The sequence below is a fragment of the Medicago truncatula genome, chromosome 5 (assembly GCF_003473485.1).
Source record: "Medicago truncatula cultivar Jemalong A17 chromosome 5, MtrunA17r5.0-ANR, whole genome shotgun sequence".
In the NCBI taxonomy this organism is placed as follows: Eukaryota; Viridiplantae; Streptophyta; class Magnoliopsida; order Fabales; family Fabaceae; genus Medicago; species Medicago truncatula.
The window spans coordinates 38,893,296-38,913,200 of NC_053046.1; the positions used below are offsets into that span (position 1 = coordinate 38,893,296).

At 33.9% G+C, this 19,905-nt stretch overlaps 3 protein-coding genes and 1 long non-coding RNA gene across 4 annotated transcripts; all 4 read right to left on the reverse strand.

Moving 5' to 3' along the window:
• Nucleotides 1-907: 907 nt before the first annotated feature.
• LOC11435174 (receptor-like protein 9DC3) lies at nt 908-4,192 on the reverse strand. Its single transcript, XM_024785011.1, has 3 exons — nt 3,190-4,192; nt 2,238-2,763; nt 908-2,102 (listed from the first exon to the last, which is right to left on the reverse strand). The coding sequence occupies exons 1-3, from the start codon at nt 4,190-4,192 to the stop codon at nt 929-931; spliced, it is 2,703 nt and encodes a 900-aa protein (XP_024640779.1). The 3' UTR covers nt 908-928.
• A 2,881-nt stretch (nt 4,193-7,073) lies between these two features.
• LOC11424531 (receptor-like protein 9DC3) lies at nt 7,074-10,204 on the reverse strand. Its single transcript, XM_024785012.2, has 2 exons — nt 9,088-10,204; nt 7,074-8,727 (listed from the first exon to the last, which is right to left on the reverse strand). The coding sequence occupies exons 1-2, from the start codon at nt 10,065-10,067 to the stop codon at nt 7,074-7,076; spliced, it is 2,634 nt and encodes an 877-aa protein (XP_024640780.2). The 5' UTR covers nt 10,068-10,204.
• A 2,402-nt stretch (nt 10,205-12,606) lies between these two features.
• Nucleotides 12,607-13,419, reverse strand: LOC112421993 (uncharacterized). The gene is made up of 2 exons (XR_003012431.2): nt 13,329-13,419; nt 12,607-12,931 (listed from the first exon to the last, which is right to left on the reverse strand). It is a non-coding gene; the product is annotated as an uncharacterized lncRNA (long non-coding RNA).
• A 2,371-nt stretch (nt 13,420-15,790) lies between these two features.
• LOC11432877 (receptor-like protein Cf-9 homolog) lies at nt 15,791-18,838 on the reverse strand. Its single transcript, XM_039834377.1, has 3 exons — nt 18,050-18,838; nt 17,158-17,689; nt 15,791-17,022 (listed from the first exon to the last, which is right to left on the reverse strand). Exons 1-3 carry the CDS (start codon nt 18,760-18,762, stop codon nt 15,841-15,843), a joined length of 2,427 nt encoding a protein of 808 aa, XP_039690311.1. The 5' UTR covers nt 18,763-18,838; the 3' UTR covers nt 15,791-15,840.
• Between the last annotated feature and the right edge of the window lie 1,067 nt (nt 18,839-19,905).

Sequence of the window (19,905 nt, forward strand, 5' to 3'; positions counted from 1 at the left end):
CAATGCCTAAAGCCTTGAATTTACCTTCGTTGTTTGTTGGACAATGGACATATCATAGTGATTTGAGTTGATGTGCGTTTTGTTTGTCATTTATGCCGACTATTTGATGAAAGGATTAGGAAGTACAATATTCAGCATCATCATTTTCGAAGGCATGCTGGGGTGGCACCGCTTAGTGCCGAATCGCTAGTTTGGTTTATAATTCAAGAGAGGTTGAACACAAGGAATAGATTCAAGAGATTAAATATTATAATTGAACCATATTTGCACATCACAGCTTAAAGCAACAATACGTTTTACTCATATTTTCATATGAATGTGTATGTATTTACGCATGTTTTAATGAATATTGTTCAATTATTTATTCATTGCCGCAGTACCCTAATCGAGTCGATGACACACTTGAACAGGCATAAAGGAGCGATAATTACATAAAAATAATATTTGGATGCTGTGACACCATTCAATTCCATTTTATAAGAGAAGTTAAACACTGAAATAGATTAAATATTACACAATGAGGATATTGTTTCAAATATACATTATTCAAAAGGTAAAAAACATCACCATCCTTCAATTGAAGCACCAACATCTATATCCATCATAGAAATTAAAAACAACATATTTTGATATGTGTGAACTACCTAACAACCAAAAGACATTGAGATAAAAAAAAGTTTAGAAGTTGAAGCAATTAAGTCTTATCATTTATTCAACAATAAAATCTTGAAAGTAACAAAAAAGCAATTAATCACTTTAATTTCTTATTTGTTCAACAACTTACAATAACACATTGGTGTATATATATATATATATATATATATATATATATATATATATATATATATAATACAACATCCCTTAAACTGGGAAGTTCTGATTAATTAATAACAGCTGTAACTACATATTTGAAAATACAAACATCAAATTAATTCATTCTTCTGCGATTTGCACAGTATCTGTTGTTTGTTCTTTTCAGTCTTATGTTAAACATGTTTTCAACAATTCTAACAAGCCATTGAGGTTTACCAGTGAAGAAGAATACATTATATCCCAAGAGGAACCCGGATATTGCCCCACATCCATATCCAATTGCCACAGCTTTCCAGCCAAATCCTGATTCTTCTTCATCTTCAGATGTCGAATGTGGTGGTAGATCTTCATCATTTTTGCATAATCTAGACAATGGGAATCCACATAACATAGTATTCCCTTCATAGGAATCATTTCCAAACGTATTAAACTGTTGACCTTTAGGTATGATTCCCTCAAGGTGGTTTTGTGAAAGTTTTAAGACTGAGAGGAAGTTCAAATTTGTCAAAGCCACAGGAATCTCTCCCGTCAATTGGTTACATGAGAGGTCCAACCACTCCAATTTTCTCAAATGACCCAAAGATTGTGGAATACTACCTGTGATTCCATTGTTTGAAAGGTTAAGTCCTTTGAGAGAATTTAATTCTCCAATGACTTGTGGAATTTCACCTTCAAACATGTTATTTGATAAATCAATAGTTGTGAAAGCAGTCAATATCCTTGTTAGCTCAATGAAAAAACCTTTCACTGTGACCACAACAGAATCATTATAGTAATAACCGTCACCCTTGTATTGCAAACCAATTTGGCTGTCATTCACATTCATCATTCCTTGAAAGTTCTTGATGCATGATGTTGGCAAGGGCCCACTAAAATTGTTGATAGAAACATCAAAAATTCTCAACTTAGGAAATGAATGCTTGGTGCTAGAACAAGTGATTGCACCATGAAGATTATTTGATCGTAAGCTTAGAACTTGTAACTCTTGTAGAGTTTCTAGCCAATTTGGAAATGTGTCCTCTATGTTGTTGTCACCAAGGTCCAAAACTTCAAGAAATGAACAGTGAGACAAAGACTGTGGTAATGGTCCTTCCAATTGGTTTCCATTCAACTTTATAGTCTGAAATGCATTTTCTTTGGAAAAGGTTCTAGGAATGTTTCCATAGAGGTTGTTCATTTGCATATCCAATACATTAAGAGAAGTTAATGTTCCCAGGCATTGTGGAATCATACCTGTTAAATTGTTGTGAGCCAAATTGAGAACATTCAGGTAACTTGCATTGCAGAATGTTGAAGATATATCTCCTGTGAAATTGTTGTTTGAGAGTAAATAGTTTTTAATGCCATCAGGTGGAATTGGAAGATCTCCTTGAAAATTGTTGTGAGCCAAATTGAGGGTATAAAGGGAACTTGCATTGCAGAATGTTGAAGAAATATTTCCTGTGAAGTTGTTGTTTGAGAGTGAAAAGTATCCAATGCTAGAAGGTGGAATTGGAAGATCTCCTTGTAACTTGTTGAAACTGAGGTCTAAGTCCTGAATGTCCTTCCATGAGTTTAAGAGCTTCTTATGAAACCATTTGGGAATTTTCCCATGAATGTTGTTGTTGGAGAGATCTAACGATTGCAGATTTGGTAGTTGCGCTAGGAATTTAGGAAAACTATTAATATTAGCATTAGATAATTCTAAGTCAACAAGGTTGGGTAAGATGGAGTCAGCACTGCTATCAGTGTTGATAGCAAGAAAAGTATTGTGTGAAAGAACGAGATGCCATAGTTTTTTTAATTTTGAAAATTGGTGAAAATCCACAACACCACTCAAGTTGGTTGATGACAAATATAACTCGGTAAGGTTTTGGAGTTGAAATATTGAATTTGGAAAATGACCTTGTAGGTTGTTATTAGAGAGATGCAAAGATTGCAAAGAATATGTTGAGAACTCACCAATGAACCCTGTGAGGTGGTTATTAGAGAGATCCAAATATTGCAAAGAATATGTTGAGAACTCACCAATGAACCCTGTGAGGTGGTTGCTGCTGAGGTCCAGGTATAACAACGAAGGCAAAGAATAACACCAATGTGGAATTGTTCCATTTAACATGTTATCATCCAAAAACACATAACTCAATTTGGAACGTTTTGTGATTTCAATTGGAATTGGCCCAACTAGTTTGTTAAATGATAAACCTAAATGAGAAAGGTGGGGTAGATGAAAAAGTGATGATGGAACTTGGCCTGTTAGGTTGTTAGAGGAAAGTGCTAAATATTCCAATTTGATTAAATTTCCATAAACAATTGGGATGCTACCGCTAAAGTTATTATTTGCAAGATTACAATCAATGAGGTGTTTGAGGTTTGAAAGTAATGGTGAGATCTCACCGTTAAGTTTATTATTTGAAAGATCCAAATATGTTAGTTGAGTGAGGTTCCACAAAGATAGAGGAACCATCCCATCAAAATTGCACCATGAAAAATCTAATCGAGTAAGATACTTCAATTGACCTATGGAATAAGGAATTTCACCTGAGAAAGCAGTGTAAGAGAGGTCTAAGTACCTTAGAGGAGTGCTCCAGTTGGACTTTGGAAGTTGACCACTAAGGTTTTGATTAAATGACAAATCCAATCTTTGAAGATTAGGTAAAGAGAGGATGTCACTTGATATATTTCCTTGCAACACAGTGTTTCGTAGACTAAGAGAAACCAAAGAGGATGACAAATTCTTTAGCATTGACAATGAGCTCTCTCCGATTGAAGACATGTTCACTCCATTAAGATGAAGATCCCTTAAATTAGTAGCATTATGAATGAGTTTCTTCCAAATGAATGAATTGAGTTTCAATCCCACTTGTTCGTACCAGTAACTGCTAAGATCAAGTGATACTAATTTTGACAAATGAGAGATTGTGGAAGGAATATTACCATTGAGGTAACAATTTGATAGATTTAGATGTGTGAGTTTCACTAAATCTCCGACACCAATAGGTATTGAAGACCAAGAAAAATTATTAAAAGCCAAATTAAGTTGTTGAAGGCGTCTAAGCTGGAAGATAGTGCTATTGGGATGTAATTCACCTTTCAAATTGTTGCAACTGAGGTCCAAACCAATCACGTAATCCGACTCAGTGTCACACGTGACACCATCCCACTTGCAACAATCTGTATTGTTTTTCCAAGATTCTGTCCTGGAAGAAAAAGAGGAACATCTAGACCAAATATCAGGTTGAGACGAAGTGTTAACTGAAAATGAGTTTTTGAATTGTAACAAGGCAGAACTGTCATGATGGTTGCATAATGAGAGTGTGTAGGAAGTAAAATGAGTAAGCAACAACAACAAGAAAAAGTGAAAGGCAAAATAAGGCAATAGAATAAAAAAGGACCCCATTTAGAGCAACTTACACCGATTCTCTCCCTCTTCTCAATAGTTTCTTTTTTTACTTTGATGATTTACGTAGGATATACCAATTGATTAGCCTCTATTTATATAGGAAACATAACCTGAAACTACGGGGAAAGGACCAAAAAGTTTGACTTATTAGATTGTTTACAAATTGAGTCTAAGTATTCCCTTATTTTGTTGACCGTATAGTGATATGACAATTGGCAACAATATTAACAATCATACAAAAGTTTGGTGTTCGTTAAACTAAATAACATCTTGGAAGACCAAGACTTTTTTAACGTAATTAATTAGCACTAAAGTTGGAATCTTATTGCAAGTTGTGATAAGATAACAAATTCATTTAGGCTTAATACCATTTTCGCCCTCTAACTTTCATAAAATTGCGATTTTGATCCCCAAAAAAAAAATTATAAAACTGCCCCTTAAGTTTTGCAACCGTAGAATTTTTGGCCCCAAAAAGTTTGAGTTATTAGATTGTTTACAAACATTGAGTCTAGGTATTCCCTTATTTTGTGTTGGGGGTGCTTTTCATAACCGTATACTGATATGACATTTGGCAACAATATTAATTCAGTAACAATCATAGAAAAGTTTGGTGTTCATTAAACTAAATAACATCTTGGAAAACCAAGACTTTTCGAACGTAATTAGCACTAAAGTTGGAATCTTATTGCAAGTTGTGATAATAAGATAACAAATTCATTTAAGTAGCAATCAGAATGAGTAATTTGCTTAAAAATACACCTAAAATGAAGAAAATAATAACAACATTAATTGTATTTAGCAACGGAGACTTAGACTTCTTCAACTGAACAGACTTTAAAGAGCGTTCAAGGTGGATTACTCTTAGCAAGGATATTTTAATTTATATGCTACATCCGTCCTTAAATATAAGACTATTTTATAGGGATAGCAATTGAACCCAAACCTAATTAACACCCACAAAAAATACATATGATGGGCGGGTAAATACCCGCATTGTTGGGTATGGGCATGGGCACGGGTATGGGTGCGGGTACGGGCACTCTATTGCCCACCCCGCCCATCCCCGCACACTATATAGACTATACCAATAATTTTATTGATATTAAATTTAGTTAATTAAACCTAAGTCTTAGATATTTATTGTAATATGCACTTGTTTTTTATATTTTAGATGTTTTTTATTTGACTAAATAATATTATGCCTAATATTTTATTTGTTGATTTAGTAGATTTCATATCATTAATTACGTTGTGATACTTTTTGTTATTTATTACTCCCTCCGGTCCTATTTACAAGAGACAGTTGACTTTTTAGATACATTGAATAATGTATGTATCTAGTCAAGAACCTAAACCAAATACATAAATTATTCAATGTATCTAAAAAGTAAATTGTCTCTTGTAAATAGGACCGGATGTAGTATCTTTTTATTGTGAAAAGTGCAGGTAATGAGTACAGGTACGGGCACTTAGATACCCATAGGGTATGGGGACGGGCACCAAACTTATTTTCCACTAGGGTATGGGCTCGGGTATGGGGATTTTCTTAAAACGCGGGTATGAGGATGGGCACTATGGTGTACCCTGCCCAATGAGTACCCATTGCCATCCCTACCCTTTTGAGAAAAAATTGTTTCTTTTTATAAGACTCCTTTGATATTTCCGAGTACATTAATTAATTCTTTACCAACATATCCCTATTTATTTTATATCATTTTCTTCAATCAGCATTAAATACTATATTGAAAACATATACTAATTTTCTCTCTTAAAGGATAAAATTGTAAAAACAATGGTGATTACAAACAAATTTATTATCACCTTCAATTTTCTTAATTCCCGTTATTTTTTCAAAAGTGCCATATAATTAGAGACGGAGGTAACACATGTTTTTTTTTTATGGTTCTTACCTTAACAACAAAAAATTCTGTACTAAAAGTTTATTATAAGAAAGAGAAATGATATTTGAACATCCATTTGGTGACAATTATTGTGATAACTTTCTCTCTCATACTCACATTATTTTTTACCTTATCTCTCTATTGCTATGGTTTCCGTGCCAATACTACTTTTTCTTTGTAAATTATGGTTGTCAAATAGGTTGTCAACAAATTAGTTGTTTAAATAACACTCCTCTATAAGAAAATGCACTGAGCACATAAAAAGAAAACATATTAAGTGTCATCGGATATTGATACTCTACTCGTGAGTTCTACCGTAGACCACTTTTATAAGTGGTTCATCATGCACCGGTACTTAAAATTATAAAAATAAAAAAAAAATCAATGATGACGGACGATACTATTTAGAAATAAAAACTTATGATGTTTTTTATATTTACGATTAAGATGGTGACTTGATTGATGTTTAAGAACGAGCTACAAATAATTTTACATTCTCCCCCATAAAATTTAACATGGTTGCATTCCCATAACTGAATTCAAACTCACGACATCCGGTTAAGCTGGAAGATATCACTTTCATCTTACTCAAATAATCTTTGGGTTATTTTCCCTTGTTATCAAACTAATACTCACTCCTTCCCCCAAATTATAAGTCATTTTGGAGTACAATATGTGTTTTTTCTAATTTATTTTGACAAAATAGGTAGTTGATTTTATCACCATAATTGTTTACATAAATTTATCTTCCTCATACATCATATTTTTCTTTGAGCTGGAATTAGAATTAATGTAGATAATTCCGTTTACGAATAGGAAAAATTATTTATATAACTTGAAATAGGAAAAATAATAATTTTAAAAGATATAAGACTACTCTGTCAAAAAAAAAAAAAAAAGATATAAGACTACATTACTCAAAGAGAAGTTCAAAGTACAAGCAACCGTATCTATATTTTTTAAAGACTTGCATCAAATTAATTCATTCTCGGCGATTTGCACAGTCTAAGAAGCCATTGAGGTTTTCCAGTGAAGAAGAATACATTATATCCCAAGAGCAACCCGAATATTGCCCCACATGCATATCCTATTGCTACCGCTTTCCAGCCAAATCCTGACTCTTCATCTTCAGATGTTGAATGAGGTGGAAGATCTTCCTCATTTTTGCATGATTTAGACAATTGGAATCCACACAACATTGTATTTCCTTCATAGGAATTATTTCCAAATGTATCAAACTGTTGGCCTGTAGGTATGATTCCCTCAAGGTGGTTTTGTGAAAGATTCAAGAATGAGAGGAAATTCAAATTTGTCAAAGCCGCGGGAATCTCACCCGTCAAACGGTTCCTGGAGAGGTCCAACCACTCCAAGTTTCTTAGATTACTCAAAGATTGTGGAATGCTACCTGTGATTCCATTGTTTGAAAGGTTAAGTCCTTTAAGAGAATATAATTCTCCAATGACTTGTGGAATTCTACCTTCAAACATGTTATTTGATAAATCAATAGTTGTGAAAGTCGTCAATATCCTTTTTAGCTCCATGAAAAAACCTTTCACTATGACCACCACAGAATCATTGTAGTAACCGTTACGCATGTATTGCAGATCAGTTTTTTTGTCATTTACATTAATCATTCCTTGAAAGTTCTTGATGCATGATGTTGGCAAGGGGCCACTAAAATTGTTGTTAGAGGCATCAAAAATTCTCAACTTAGGAAATGAATGCTTGGTGCTAGAACAAGTGATTGCACCATGAAGATGATTTGATCGTAAACTCAGCACCTGTAACTCTGGTAAAGTTTCTAGCCAATTGGGAAATGTATCCTCTATGTTGTTGTCACCAAGGTCCAATACTTCAAGATTTGAACATTGAGCCAAAGACTGCGGTAATGGTCCTTCCAATTGGTTGCCATTCAACTTTATAGTCTCAAATGCATTTCCTTTGGAGAAGGTTCTAGGAATGCTTCCATAGAGGTTGTTCATTTGCATATCCAAAATAGAGAGATGAGGAAATGTTCCCAGACATTGTGGAATCATACCTGTCAAATTGTTGTGAGCCAAATTGAGAATGTAAAGGGAACTTGCATTGCAGAATGTTGAAGAGATATTTCCTGTGAAGTTGTTGTTTGAGAGTAAAAAGTGTACAATGCCATGAGGTGGAATTGGAAGATGTCCTTGCAACATTTTGAAACTCAGGTTAATGTGTATAATGTCCTTCCATGAGTTTAAGAGTTTCTTATGAAACCATTTGGGAATTTTCCCATGAATGTAGTTATTGGAGAGATCTAATGTTTGCAGATTTTGTGCTTGGAATTTAGGAAAACTATTAATATTAGCAGACGAGAAATCTAAGTCAACAAGGTTGGGTAAGATGGAGTCAGCACTGCTATCAATGTTGATAGAAATAAAACTATTGTGTGAAAGAATGAGGGAATTTAGTTTTTTTAATTTTGAAAATTGGTGAAAATCCACGACACCACTCAAGTTTGTTGACGACAAATCTAAGTTGGTAAGATTTTGGAGTTCATATATTGAATTTGGAAAATGACCATGTAGGTTGTTACTAGAGAGATCCAAAGATTGCAAAGAATATGTTGAGAACTCACCAATGAACCCTGTGAGGTGGTTGTCGCCGAGGACCAACCCTAACAACGAAGGCAAAGAATAACACCAATGTGGAATTGTTCCATTTAACATGTTATCCCTCAAACCCACATAGCTCAATTTTGAACGTTTTGTGATTTCAATTGGAATTGGCCCAACTAGTTTGTTAAATGATAAACCTAAAATAAAAAGGTGAGGTAGATGAAAAAGTGATGATGGAACTTGGCCTGTTAGCTTGTTAGAGGAAAGTGATAAATATTCCAATTTGTTTAAATTTCCATAAACAATTGGGATGCCTCCGCTAAAGTTATTATATGCAAGATTACAATGAATGAGGTGTTTGAGGTTTGAAAGTAATGGTGAGATCTCACCGTTAAGTTTATTAAATGAAAGGTCCAAATATGTTAGTTGGGTGAGATTCCACAAAGATAGAGGAACCATCCCATCTAAATTGCAATGTGAAAGGTCTAATTGAGTAAGAGACTTCAATTGACCTATGGAATAAGGAATTTCACCTGAAAAAGCAGAGGAAGAGAGGTTCAAGTATCTTAGAGGAGAGCTCCAGTTGGATTTTGGAAGTTGACCACTAAGGTTATAATTGAATGACAAATCCAATCTTTGAAGATTAGGTAAAGAGAGGATGTCACTTGACAAATTTCCTTGCAACTCAGTTTCTGATAGACTAAGAGAAACCAAAGAGGATGACAAATTCTTTAGCATTGACAATGAGCTCTCCGTAATGGAAGACATATCCACACTATTCAAATGAAGCTCCCTTAAATTAGTAGCATTATGAATGAGTTTCTTCCATGTCAACGGATTAATTTCCATGTTCGAGTAACTATAACTGCTAAGATCAAGTGATATTAATTTTGACAAATGAGAGATTGTGGAGGGAGTATTACCCTTGAGGTGACAAAATGATAAATTTAGATGTGTGAGATTCACTAAATCGCCAATACCAATAGGCATTGAAGATCCAGAAAAATGATTAAAAGCCAAGTTGAGTTGTTGAAGGTGTCTAAGCTTGTAGATTGTGCTATTAGGTTGTAATTCACCTTTCAGATTGTTGCAACTGAGATCCAAACCAATCACGTGATCAGACACGGTGTCGCACGTGACACCATCCCACTCGCAACAATCTGTGCCGGTTTTCCAAGATTCTGTCTTAAAAGAAAAAGACAAACACATAGACAGAAAACCGGGTTTAGATGAAGTGTTGACAGAAAATGAGTGTTTGAATTGTAACAAGGCGGAGCTATCATGTTGGCTGCACAATGAGAAAGTGTAGGAAGTAAAATGAGTAAGCAGCAATAACAAGAACAAGTGAAAAGTAAAATAAGGCAATAGAATAAAAAAGGACCGCATTTTGATGATTTAGGATATACCAATTGATTAGCCTCTATTTATATAGGAAACATAACCTGAAACTAAGGGGCAAGGACCAAAAAGGTTGACTTATTAGATTGTTTGCAAATTGAGTCTACGTATTCCCTTATTTTGTTTTGGGGGTGCTTTTCATAAACATATACTGATATGACATTTGGCAACAATATTAATTCAGTAACCATCATAGAAAAGTTTGGTGTTCATTAAACTAAATAATATCTTCGAAGACCAGACTTTTTGAACGTAATTAGCACGAAAGTTGGAATCTTATTTCAAGTTGTGATAAGATAACAAATTCATTTAAGTAGCAATCACAGTGAGTAATGTGCTTAAAAATACACCTGAAATGAAGAAAATAACATTAATTGTATTTAGAATCGGAGACTTAGACTTCTTCAAATGTACATACTTTAAAGAGCAAATTACGAGACTTTTAAGTTATTTAATTATAACAAATCGGTTTTTTAAGATTTTTTCGTATCACTTGCGTCATTTAAGTTATTTAATTATAACAAGTTAGTTATGTAGTTGCTCAAAAAACAAGTTAGTTATGTAAGTATTTTTCGTAACACTTAGGTCGTTTAAGTTATTTAATTGTAACTTTAGGTCCCGAATAACTTGCAGTTTTAAGATCTGAAATCCCTCAATTTGTTACAGTTAAATAGCTTAGAGGACCTAATTGGTACGAAAAAAATTAAAGGACCAACTTGTTATAATTAATTAACTTAAAGGACCTAAGTGGTACGTAAAAATCTTAAATGACCAATTTCTTACAACTAAATAACTTAAAAGACTTATGGTGTAATTTAACATTTATTTTATGTACGTGTTTTTTGTATGGTTCTTAACTAAACTACAAAAATTTCTTTAAATTTATAATTTCTTCAAAGTTTGTTACAGCACAAAAGAAAATGCATTGAGCATATAAAAAGAAAAAGTATCAGATGCCATCGGATATCGATACTCAACTCGTGGGTTCTACGGTAGACCACCTTTATAATTGGTTCATCATGGACCACATTTCTTATATTTACGACTAAGTGGGTGACTTGATTGATGTTTGTTCAGTGCAAGCTACAAAACAAATTACATTCTCCCCCATGATATTTAACATTATTGCATTCTTAGAACTAGATTCAAACTCACGACATCTAGTTAAGTTGTAAGAGATCACTTTCGTCTTACCGAAGTAATCTTGGGTTATTTTCCGTTGTTTTAATCAAACTTGTTGTGAATTCGATGAGAAAACCACACCAATAACAAACTTGATGTGTGGAGCAAGGAATAACCAAGCAACCAAAACAAAGTATATGGAATAATTAAAAACACAAGCCAAAAGTAGAAAACAGCGAGAGAGAAAGGAAGAGAGAACGCAAGAATTTGTTGACCTAGTTCGGTCCAAATTGACCTAGTCTGGGGGAGAGAATAGCCATTCGTTTCACTATATGATGAGTAACCTTACAAAAGAGATATCAATGGGTTACAAGAATAAGTCTCCCACCTAATTCTATCCAAAACCCTAATCTCTTCACGTAACCAAGAGACTCAATCCTAATAGTGTTTCCCAAGGTGAATCAACCCTCAAACCCTAGTGTTTGTTGCCAAGAGACAAAGTCTATACAAACCCTAGATTTGTCGTTGCCTTTCTAAACCTTTATTTCAGCCCCCTCTATCTCAAGGTTTACACTGATACAATGTCTATATTTATAGCAAAAGTAACTCCCATAAAATTGTAAAAAATCTGACCCAAAAATATGTTTCTGGAAAGAAAAAAAAACTACACGCAAAATCGGGCCCTGAATTTAGCAAATCGGGCGCTGATTTTTGTCGCAACAAACTGCTCCAACAGGCAGCCAAAATTGGGCCCCGAACTCCACAAATCGGGCACTGATTTTGGGTCTTCCAGCAAACATGATTTTGCACTCCAAACTCCAATTTTGAGTCACTTCTACAACAAAACTAATACTCCCTTCTTTCTAAATTATAAGTCGCTTTATAATACCAATGAAACTATAATTTTACTTTTCCTATTATATCATTTAGTTGATTGGTAGAGCTATTGCTTCTTAATGTGAATGAGGGCATCCTTAATCTATTATAATTTATTGGGAAATGCTAAGGACGGTTGATAAGAAATCCAATGAAGAAATCTTATCTTAAAAATTGTGCATTCATTACATTGAAACTTTAAAAACTCTCTGGTGCTGGCACGTCATCATCTTGTGTGCCAAGCAATCTATTTTGTGACAGATCAGCAAAATTGTGTTCATCTTAGAATCTCAGAAAGCAAGTTCTCACAATCACAATCCTACTTATTCTGTCTAAGGTGATAACAGAGTTGCAAATGCATTGATGTTTCTGTAATTGATATAAAATGAAAACATATTGTCTTTAATTGAAGGGCTTATTGAACAATTACCTTATTCAATGATACTTAGGCCTACTAATGTCTCCTTCAAGTTTAGTGTGTATATATATAGATATTCACTTTGTTCTATAAAAGAAAAATGAACGTTCATTTTGAGCATATGATCTATGATATGAATGATGCATCAAAGAACGGTGCTACAACTTCATATGTTCACTGACACCGAAATTTAACACAAAATTAAACTTTGATTCATTTTATGCTTATGTATATAGCAATTATCAAGGACACATCAAAGGGAAACAAAGTTATATGATTAAAAATATTCTTAAAAAGATAAAAACTATGAACAAATAAGATAGTTACAAGATCTTGCGGATGTCAGAGGAAGAAGATTTGAGATATAAAGCTGAATTCAAAGCTCATAACCTTCGGGAATAGCCAGAACCTGCACATTTCTTGCAGAGTACCAATCCTACAAAATGTGAATTAGACACGGGTATTAGTAGATTATACCGTGAAATATCTTGTGGGTTTTCACCAGAATCGCAGATCATGGAAAATAACACTTTGTTCAAATTCTGCTAAGCTACAATGCTATAATGGCACTAGAGCCACTATTTAACAAAACTATATCAAATAACGTATCGCAAAACAATAACGATTTATTCAAATTCCAGTATGGCGTACACTAGAGCCGCTATTTTACAACACTGGTTTCCTACCAAAAGTAAAAACATTCTACTAAAGACAGTACAGAGAAGCACAACCCAAATTATTCATATTAAATAAAGAATGCAAAATAAATGCAATTTTGCATGATGTCCAATAACAATTTTTTGTATATAAGAGATAATGACATAAAGAGATACCTGAACCCTTGCATACTTTGCAGTCAACCAACCCCATCTCTTTTTTCATCTTGCCGTTGTTGCAAAAAACACATTTTGTTCCACCTGCTTATCAATCATGGCATTTAAAATTGTTCAAAAAAAAATCATGGCATTTAAAATTGTAGCTTTTATCAACACTCATTAATAAGAATACAAGTTGGCCATTTACTTTATATACAAAGCAGGACTCCTCTTGATTAAGGAACAAACAGGTTCGCTAGAACAGTTAAAACATTGGGAGTGCAATGGCAATAGAAAATACAATTGTGAATCATAACTATCACTAAAGCATGTATAATCACATGTGTTGTTCGATTCAATTACTTTTTTATTTTCTCAATTTTTTATACTATGTCAGTGTCAATGTTGTATTCGGTGTTTGTGTCTCTGTATGTACTTCATAACCGACGAAACATTGAACAATAATTAGTAATAACCAATTGACAATTTTTAATACCTTATTATCATCAAAACTCAATAAGGTTCATTGTGAAACACATTTTGTTCCAACAGAGCTTCCCTCACAATCTCTACATTTAGAACTTCAAATCTCTACATTTTATATATTTCCTCATTGCCATAGTCCATAAGCCTTTTACTCTTCTAGTGATACTTCTGTACACTTCAATTTGATCTCCTAAACTTAGCGTTGGGATTATCAAACTCCCCACGAATCAATATTTTCATTGTCAGATTCGTAAATATCTTGTCTTGATAGCAAAAAAAGAACTGATCTGAATTCTCAATGGTTCATGCATCTGCCGTCACACATTTATCATACTAACATCAAATTTCTTCCACCAGTTTAGATTTAAATAAATGACCATTTCGACGACAAAACTTGTGCTGTAATAGATCAATAGCTTAATAAAAAACAACAACGATCCTTTTCAGTCTAGTGCACCATATTAGATATTGGTGATTAATATTACACATATTGCTTCAATTGTTCAAATATATTACAAATATTGCATCAATTGTTAAAAATGGTAAGCCTTCTTACATGACATGTCGGCTAATCAGTTAAGCTATTCAACTTTCGGATCTCCAAGTTGACAACAATGCTCAAAAGTAATAAAAGAAAAAAAAAATTGATAACCAAAAAGGTGTCTGGTAGTGAGGGTCACATGGCCACGTGTCACATTTATGTGTGATGGTAGAAAAGGTGTGCGGCACTTGTGGTGGTCAACTTATCACCACTCAATTATTTGCATTAATATTTTAGATAAAAATATGGTGTCTCTCTCATGTGGTTGCTCTTCGCTAAAGGGAGTGCCCCAGACTCTCCTTGCGACCCCACAAGAAAAAGCTAAATAGCTTTGGTTAACACATATATTTTTTTTAAACAAGTCTATTATCTACAATTTTTTTTTGTTAAGCAACACATTTTATTTACTAGCTATCGAAGTATGAAAATGAACTTATACTTTTAACAATGTCTCAAGCCTTGAATTTACCTTCGTTGTTTGTTGGACAATTGATATATCATAATGATTTGAGTTGATGTGCGTTTTGTTTGTCATTTACTTGAAATTGTTTTCAGCCTTTGGTGTTTGTATCTGTGTCCATGCTTGATGTGTAATGTGGTCTTTCTCATATCATAATGATTCAATTTCCTGTGTAATATTCAGCATCATCATTTTCAAAGGCATGCTGGGAGTTTGGTAGTGAACGACATTATACGAGGGGTCCGGGGAGGAGTGGCACCGCTTAGTGCCGAATCGCTAGTTTGGTTTATAATTCAAGAGAAGTTTCTTTTTTTTTTAGTGTTACTATAATTCAAGAGAAGTTGAACACAAGGAATAGATTCAAGAGATTAAATATTATAATTGAACCATATTTGCACATCACAGCTTAAAGCAACAATACGTTTTACTCATATTTTCATATGAATGTGTATGTATTTACGCATGTTTTAATGAATATTGTTCAATTATTCATTCATTGCCGCAACACCCTAATCGAGTCGATGACACACTTGCACAGGCATAAAGGAGTGATAATTACATAGAAATAATATTTGGATGCTGTGACACCATTCAATTCCATTTTATAAGAGAAGTTGAACACTGAAATAGATTAAATATTACACACTGAGGATATGGTTTCAAATATACATTATTCAAAAGGTAAAAAACATCAACATCCTTCAATCGAAGCACCAACATCTATATCCATCATAGAAATTAAAAACAACATATTTTGATATGTGTGAACTACCTAACAACCAAAAGACATTGAGATAAAAAAAAAAAGTTTAGAAGTTGAAGCAATTAAGTCTTATCATTTATTCAACAATAAAATCTTGAAAGTAACAAAAAAGCAATTGATCACTTTAATTTCTTATTTGTTCAACAACTTACAATAACACATTGGTATTAAAATATATATATATATATATATATATATATGATACTACATCCCTTAAACTGGGAAATTCAGATTAATTACAAACAGTTATATCTACATATTTGAAAACACCATCATCCAATTAATTCATTCTTCTGCGATTTGCGATGGCTCTGTTGTTTGTTCTTTTCAATCTTATGTCAAACATATGTTCAACATGTCTTACAAGCCATTCGGGTTTACCGGTGAAGAAGAATACATTATATCCGAATAGCAACCCGAATATTGCCCCACATGCATATCCGATTGCTACCGCTTTCCAGCCAAATCCTGATTCTTCTTCATCTTCAGATGTTGAATGAGGTGGCAGATCTTCCTCATTTTTGCATGATTTAGACAATGGAAATCCACACAACATTGTATTTCCTTCAAAAGAATCATTTCCAAATGTATTAAACTGTTGACCTTTAGGTATGATTCCCTCAAGATGGTTTTGTGAAAGGTTTAAGACTGAGAGGAAGTTCAAATTTGTCAAAGCCACAGGAATCTCACCCTTCAATTGGTTGCATGAGAGGTCCAACCACTCCAAATTTCTCAAATGACTCAAAGATTGTGGAATGCTACTTGTGATTCCATTGTTTGAAAGGTTAAGTCCTTTGAGAGAATTTAATTCTCCAATGACTTGTGGAATTTCACCTTCAAACATGTTATTTGATAAATCAATAGTTGTGAAAGCAGTCAATATCCTTGTTAGCTCAATGAAAAAACCTTTCACTGTGACCACAACGGAATCATTGTAGTAACCATTACGCATGTATTGCAGATCAATTTTTTTGTCATTCACCTTCATCATTCCTTGAAAGTTCTTGATGCATGATGCTGGCAAGGGCCCACTAAAATTGTTGTTAGAGACATCAAAAATTCTCAACTTGGGAAATGTATGCTTGGTGCTAGAACAGGTGATTGCACCATGAAGATTATTTGATCGTAAACTTATCACCTGTAACTCTGGTAGAGTTTCTAGCCAATCAGGAAATGTATCCTCAACGTTGTTGTCACCAAGGTCCAAAACTTCAAGATATGAACAGTTAGCCAAAGATTGTGGTAATGATCCTTCCAATTGGTTGCCATTCAACTTTATAGTCTCAAATGCATTTCCTTTGGTAAAGGTTCTAGGAATGCTTCCATAGAGGTTGTTCATTTGCATATCCAAAACATAGAGATTAGGAAATGTTCCTAGGCATTGTGGAATCATACCTTTCAAATTGTTGTGAGCCAAATCGAGCACATAAAGGGAACTGGCATTGCAGAATGTTGAAGAAATGTATCCTGTGAAGTTGTTATTTGAGAGTGAAAAGTATTGAATGCCAGAAGGTGGAATTGGAAGATCTCCTTGAAAGTTGTTGTGAGCCAAATTGAGGGTATAAAGGGAACTTGCGTTGCGGAATGTTGAAGAAATATTTCCTGTGAAGTTGTTATTTGAGAGTGAAAAGTATTGAATGCCAGATGGTGGAATTGGAAGATCTCCTTGCAACATGTTGAAACTAAGATCAATGTACCGAATGTCCTTCCATGAGTTTAAGAGCTTCGTATGAAACCATTTGGGAATTTTCCCATGAATGTTGTTGTTGGAGAGATCTAATGTTTGCAGATTTCGTGCTTGGAATTTAGGAAAACTATTAATATTAGCAGAGGATAAATCTAATGAAAAAAGGTTGGGTATGATGGAGTCAATACTGCTATCAATGTTGATAGAAAGAAAAGTATTGTGTGAAAGAACGAGATACCATAGTTTGTTTAATTTTGAAAATTGGTGAAAATCCACAACACCACTCAAGTTTGTTGATGACAAATATAAGTAAGTAAGATTTTGGAGTTGAAATATTGAATTTGGAAAATGACCTTGTAGGTTGTTATTAGAGAGATCCAAAGATTGCAAAGAATATGTTGAGAACTCACCAATGAACCCTGTGAGGTGGTTGTCGCTGAGGCCCAACTCTAACAATGAAGGCAAAGAATAACACCACTGTGGAATTGTTCCATTTAACATGTTATCATCCAAAAACACATAGCTCAATTTTGAACGTTTTGTGATTTCAATTGGAATTGGGCCAACTAGTTTGTTATCTGCTAAATATAAATGAGAAAGATGAGGTAGATGAAAAAGTGATGATGGAACTTGGCCTGTTAGGTTGTTAGAGGAAAGTGCTAAATATTTCAATTTGATTAAATTTCCATAAACATTTGGGATGCTACCGCTAAAGTTATTATATGCAAGATAACAATGAATGAGGTGTTTGAGGTTTGAAAGTAATGGTGAGATCTCACCGTTAAGTTTATTCAATGAAAGGTCCAAATGTGTTAGTTGGGTGAGATTCCACAAAGATAGAGGAACCATCCCATCAAAATTGCAATGTGAAAGGACTAATTGAGTAAGAGACTTCAATTGACCTATGGAATAAGGAATTTCACCTGAAAAAGCAGAGGAAGAGAGGACCAAGTACCTTAGAGGAGTGCTCCAGTTGGACTTTGGAAGTTGACCACTAAGGTTTTGATTAAATGACAAATCCAATCTTTGAAGATTAGGTAAAGAGAGGATGTCACTTGATATATTTCCTTGCAACACAGTGTCTCGTAGACTAAGAGAAACCAAAGAGGATGACAAATTCTTTAGCATTGACAAAGAGCTCTCTCTGATGGAAGACATGTTCACATTATCCAAATAAAGTTCCCTTAAATTAGTAGCATTATGAATGAGTTTCTTCCATGTCAATGGATTTAGTTTCAATTCCACATCCCCAAAACTGCTAAGATCAAGTGATACTAATTTTGACAAATGAGAGATTGTGGAAGGAATATTACCATTGAGGTAACAATTTGATAGATTTAGATGTGTGAGTTTCACTAAATCTCCAACACCAATAGGCATTGAAGACCAAGAAAAATGATTAAAAGCCAAGTTGAGTTGTTGAAGGTGTTTAAGCTGAAAGATGGTGCTATTGGGATGTAATTCACCTTTTAGATTGTTGCAACTGAGGTCCAGACCAATCACGTGATCTGACATGGTGTCGCACGTGACACCATCCCACTCACAACAATCTGTACTGTTTTGCCAAGATTCTGTCTTGAAAGAAAAAGAGGAACAACCAAAGTACGGATTGGGTTGAGATGAAGTGTTGACAGAAAAAGAGTTTTTGAATTGTAACAAGGCAGAGTTGTCATGTTTGTTGCACAGTGAGAAAGTGTGGGAAGTAAAATGAGTAAGCAACAACAACGAGAAGAAGTGAAAGGTAAAATAAGGCAATGGAATAAAAAAGGATCCCATTTAGAGAAACTTACACTTAATACTTTCCTTTTTCCTTTATGATATGATTTTGGATGTACTAATTGATTTCCCTCTATTTAGTTATTTATATTCAAAGAAACTAAAGCATTGATATAAGATGGGTTTGTTTTGTAGTAAGTGCTGGTGCTTATCTTCAACCGTATGAGGCACTCCAGTTCGAAGATTGATTTTTTGTGGTTGCAATTTTAGTAATGGAGTATTTTGAGTCCGTTATACTAATTGACGATAACATTCATTTATTAGTATCTTAAAAAAATATTAATTAATTCATTAGTATCCATACAAACATTTGGTGTACTAGACCATCCACCCGTGCTGTCGCCCGGGTCATATTAATTGAAAACAAAACATGCAAATATATTAAGAATAAAAAGTGCTTGCGGTACAAAATAAAAAGGTTACGATAAAATTACAATAAAAGAAGACATTAGGTTGGTAGATTGCGGAAAATCTCCTTGTAAAATACATTCGAAGTTATCCATGCTTTTGCCATTCTCATCGGTCATTAAAATATTCAAACCACTCTTAGAGGTCACTCTGGATATTGCGACATAAAGCTGACCATGAGAGAATACGGGTTGAGGACGATATTAATTGAAAACAAAACATGCAAATGTATTGAGAATAAAAAGTGCTTGCGGTACAAAATAAAAAGGTTACGATAAAATTACAATAAAAGAAGACATTAGTTTGGTAGATTGCGGAAAATCTCCTTGTAAACTACATTCGAAGTGCTATCCATGCTTTTGCCATTCTCATCAATCATTAAAATATTCAAACCACTCTTGGAGGTCACTCTGGATATTGCGACATAAAGCTGACCATGAGAGAATACGGGTTGAGGACGATACACAACCACTT

Bases quoted from the DNA above. Each gene is read 5' to 3' on its own strand.
- LOC11435174 (XM_024785011.1), bottom strand. From the start codon at position 4,192: ATGGGGTCCTTTTTTATTCTATTGCCTTATTTTGCCTTTCACTTTTTC. The intron at 2,764-3,189 runs GTGAGATCTCAC...ACCACCTCACAG, and splicing joins TTCAAATAATAAACTTAACG to GGTTCATTGGTGAGTTCTCA. The intron at 2,103-2,237 runs ATTCTGCAATGC...TATATCTTCAAC, and splicing joins ACAGGAAATATTTCTTCAAC to ATTCTGCAATGCAAGTTACC.
- LOC11424531 (XM_024785012.2), bottom strand. From the start codon at position 10,067: ATGCGGTCCTTTTTTATTCTATTGCCTTATTTTACTTTTCACTTGTTC. The intron at 8,728-9,087 runs ATTTAATAAACT...GTTGGTCCTCGG, and splicing joins CTAACATATTTGGACCTTTC to CGACAACCACCTCACAGGGT.
- LOC11432877 (XM_039834377.1), bottom strand. From the start codon at position 18,762: ATGTCAGATCACGTGATTGGTCTGGACCTCAGTTGCAACAATCTAAAA. The intron at 17,690-18,049 runs CCTTTCATTGAA...GTTAGAGTTGGG, and splicing joins ACCCAACTAACACATTTGGA to CCTCAGCGACAACCACCTCA. The intron at 17,023-17,157 runs ATTTCTTCAACA...TTCACAGGATAC, and splicing joins ATAACAACTTCACAGGAAAT to ATTTCTTCAACATTCTGCAA.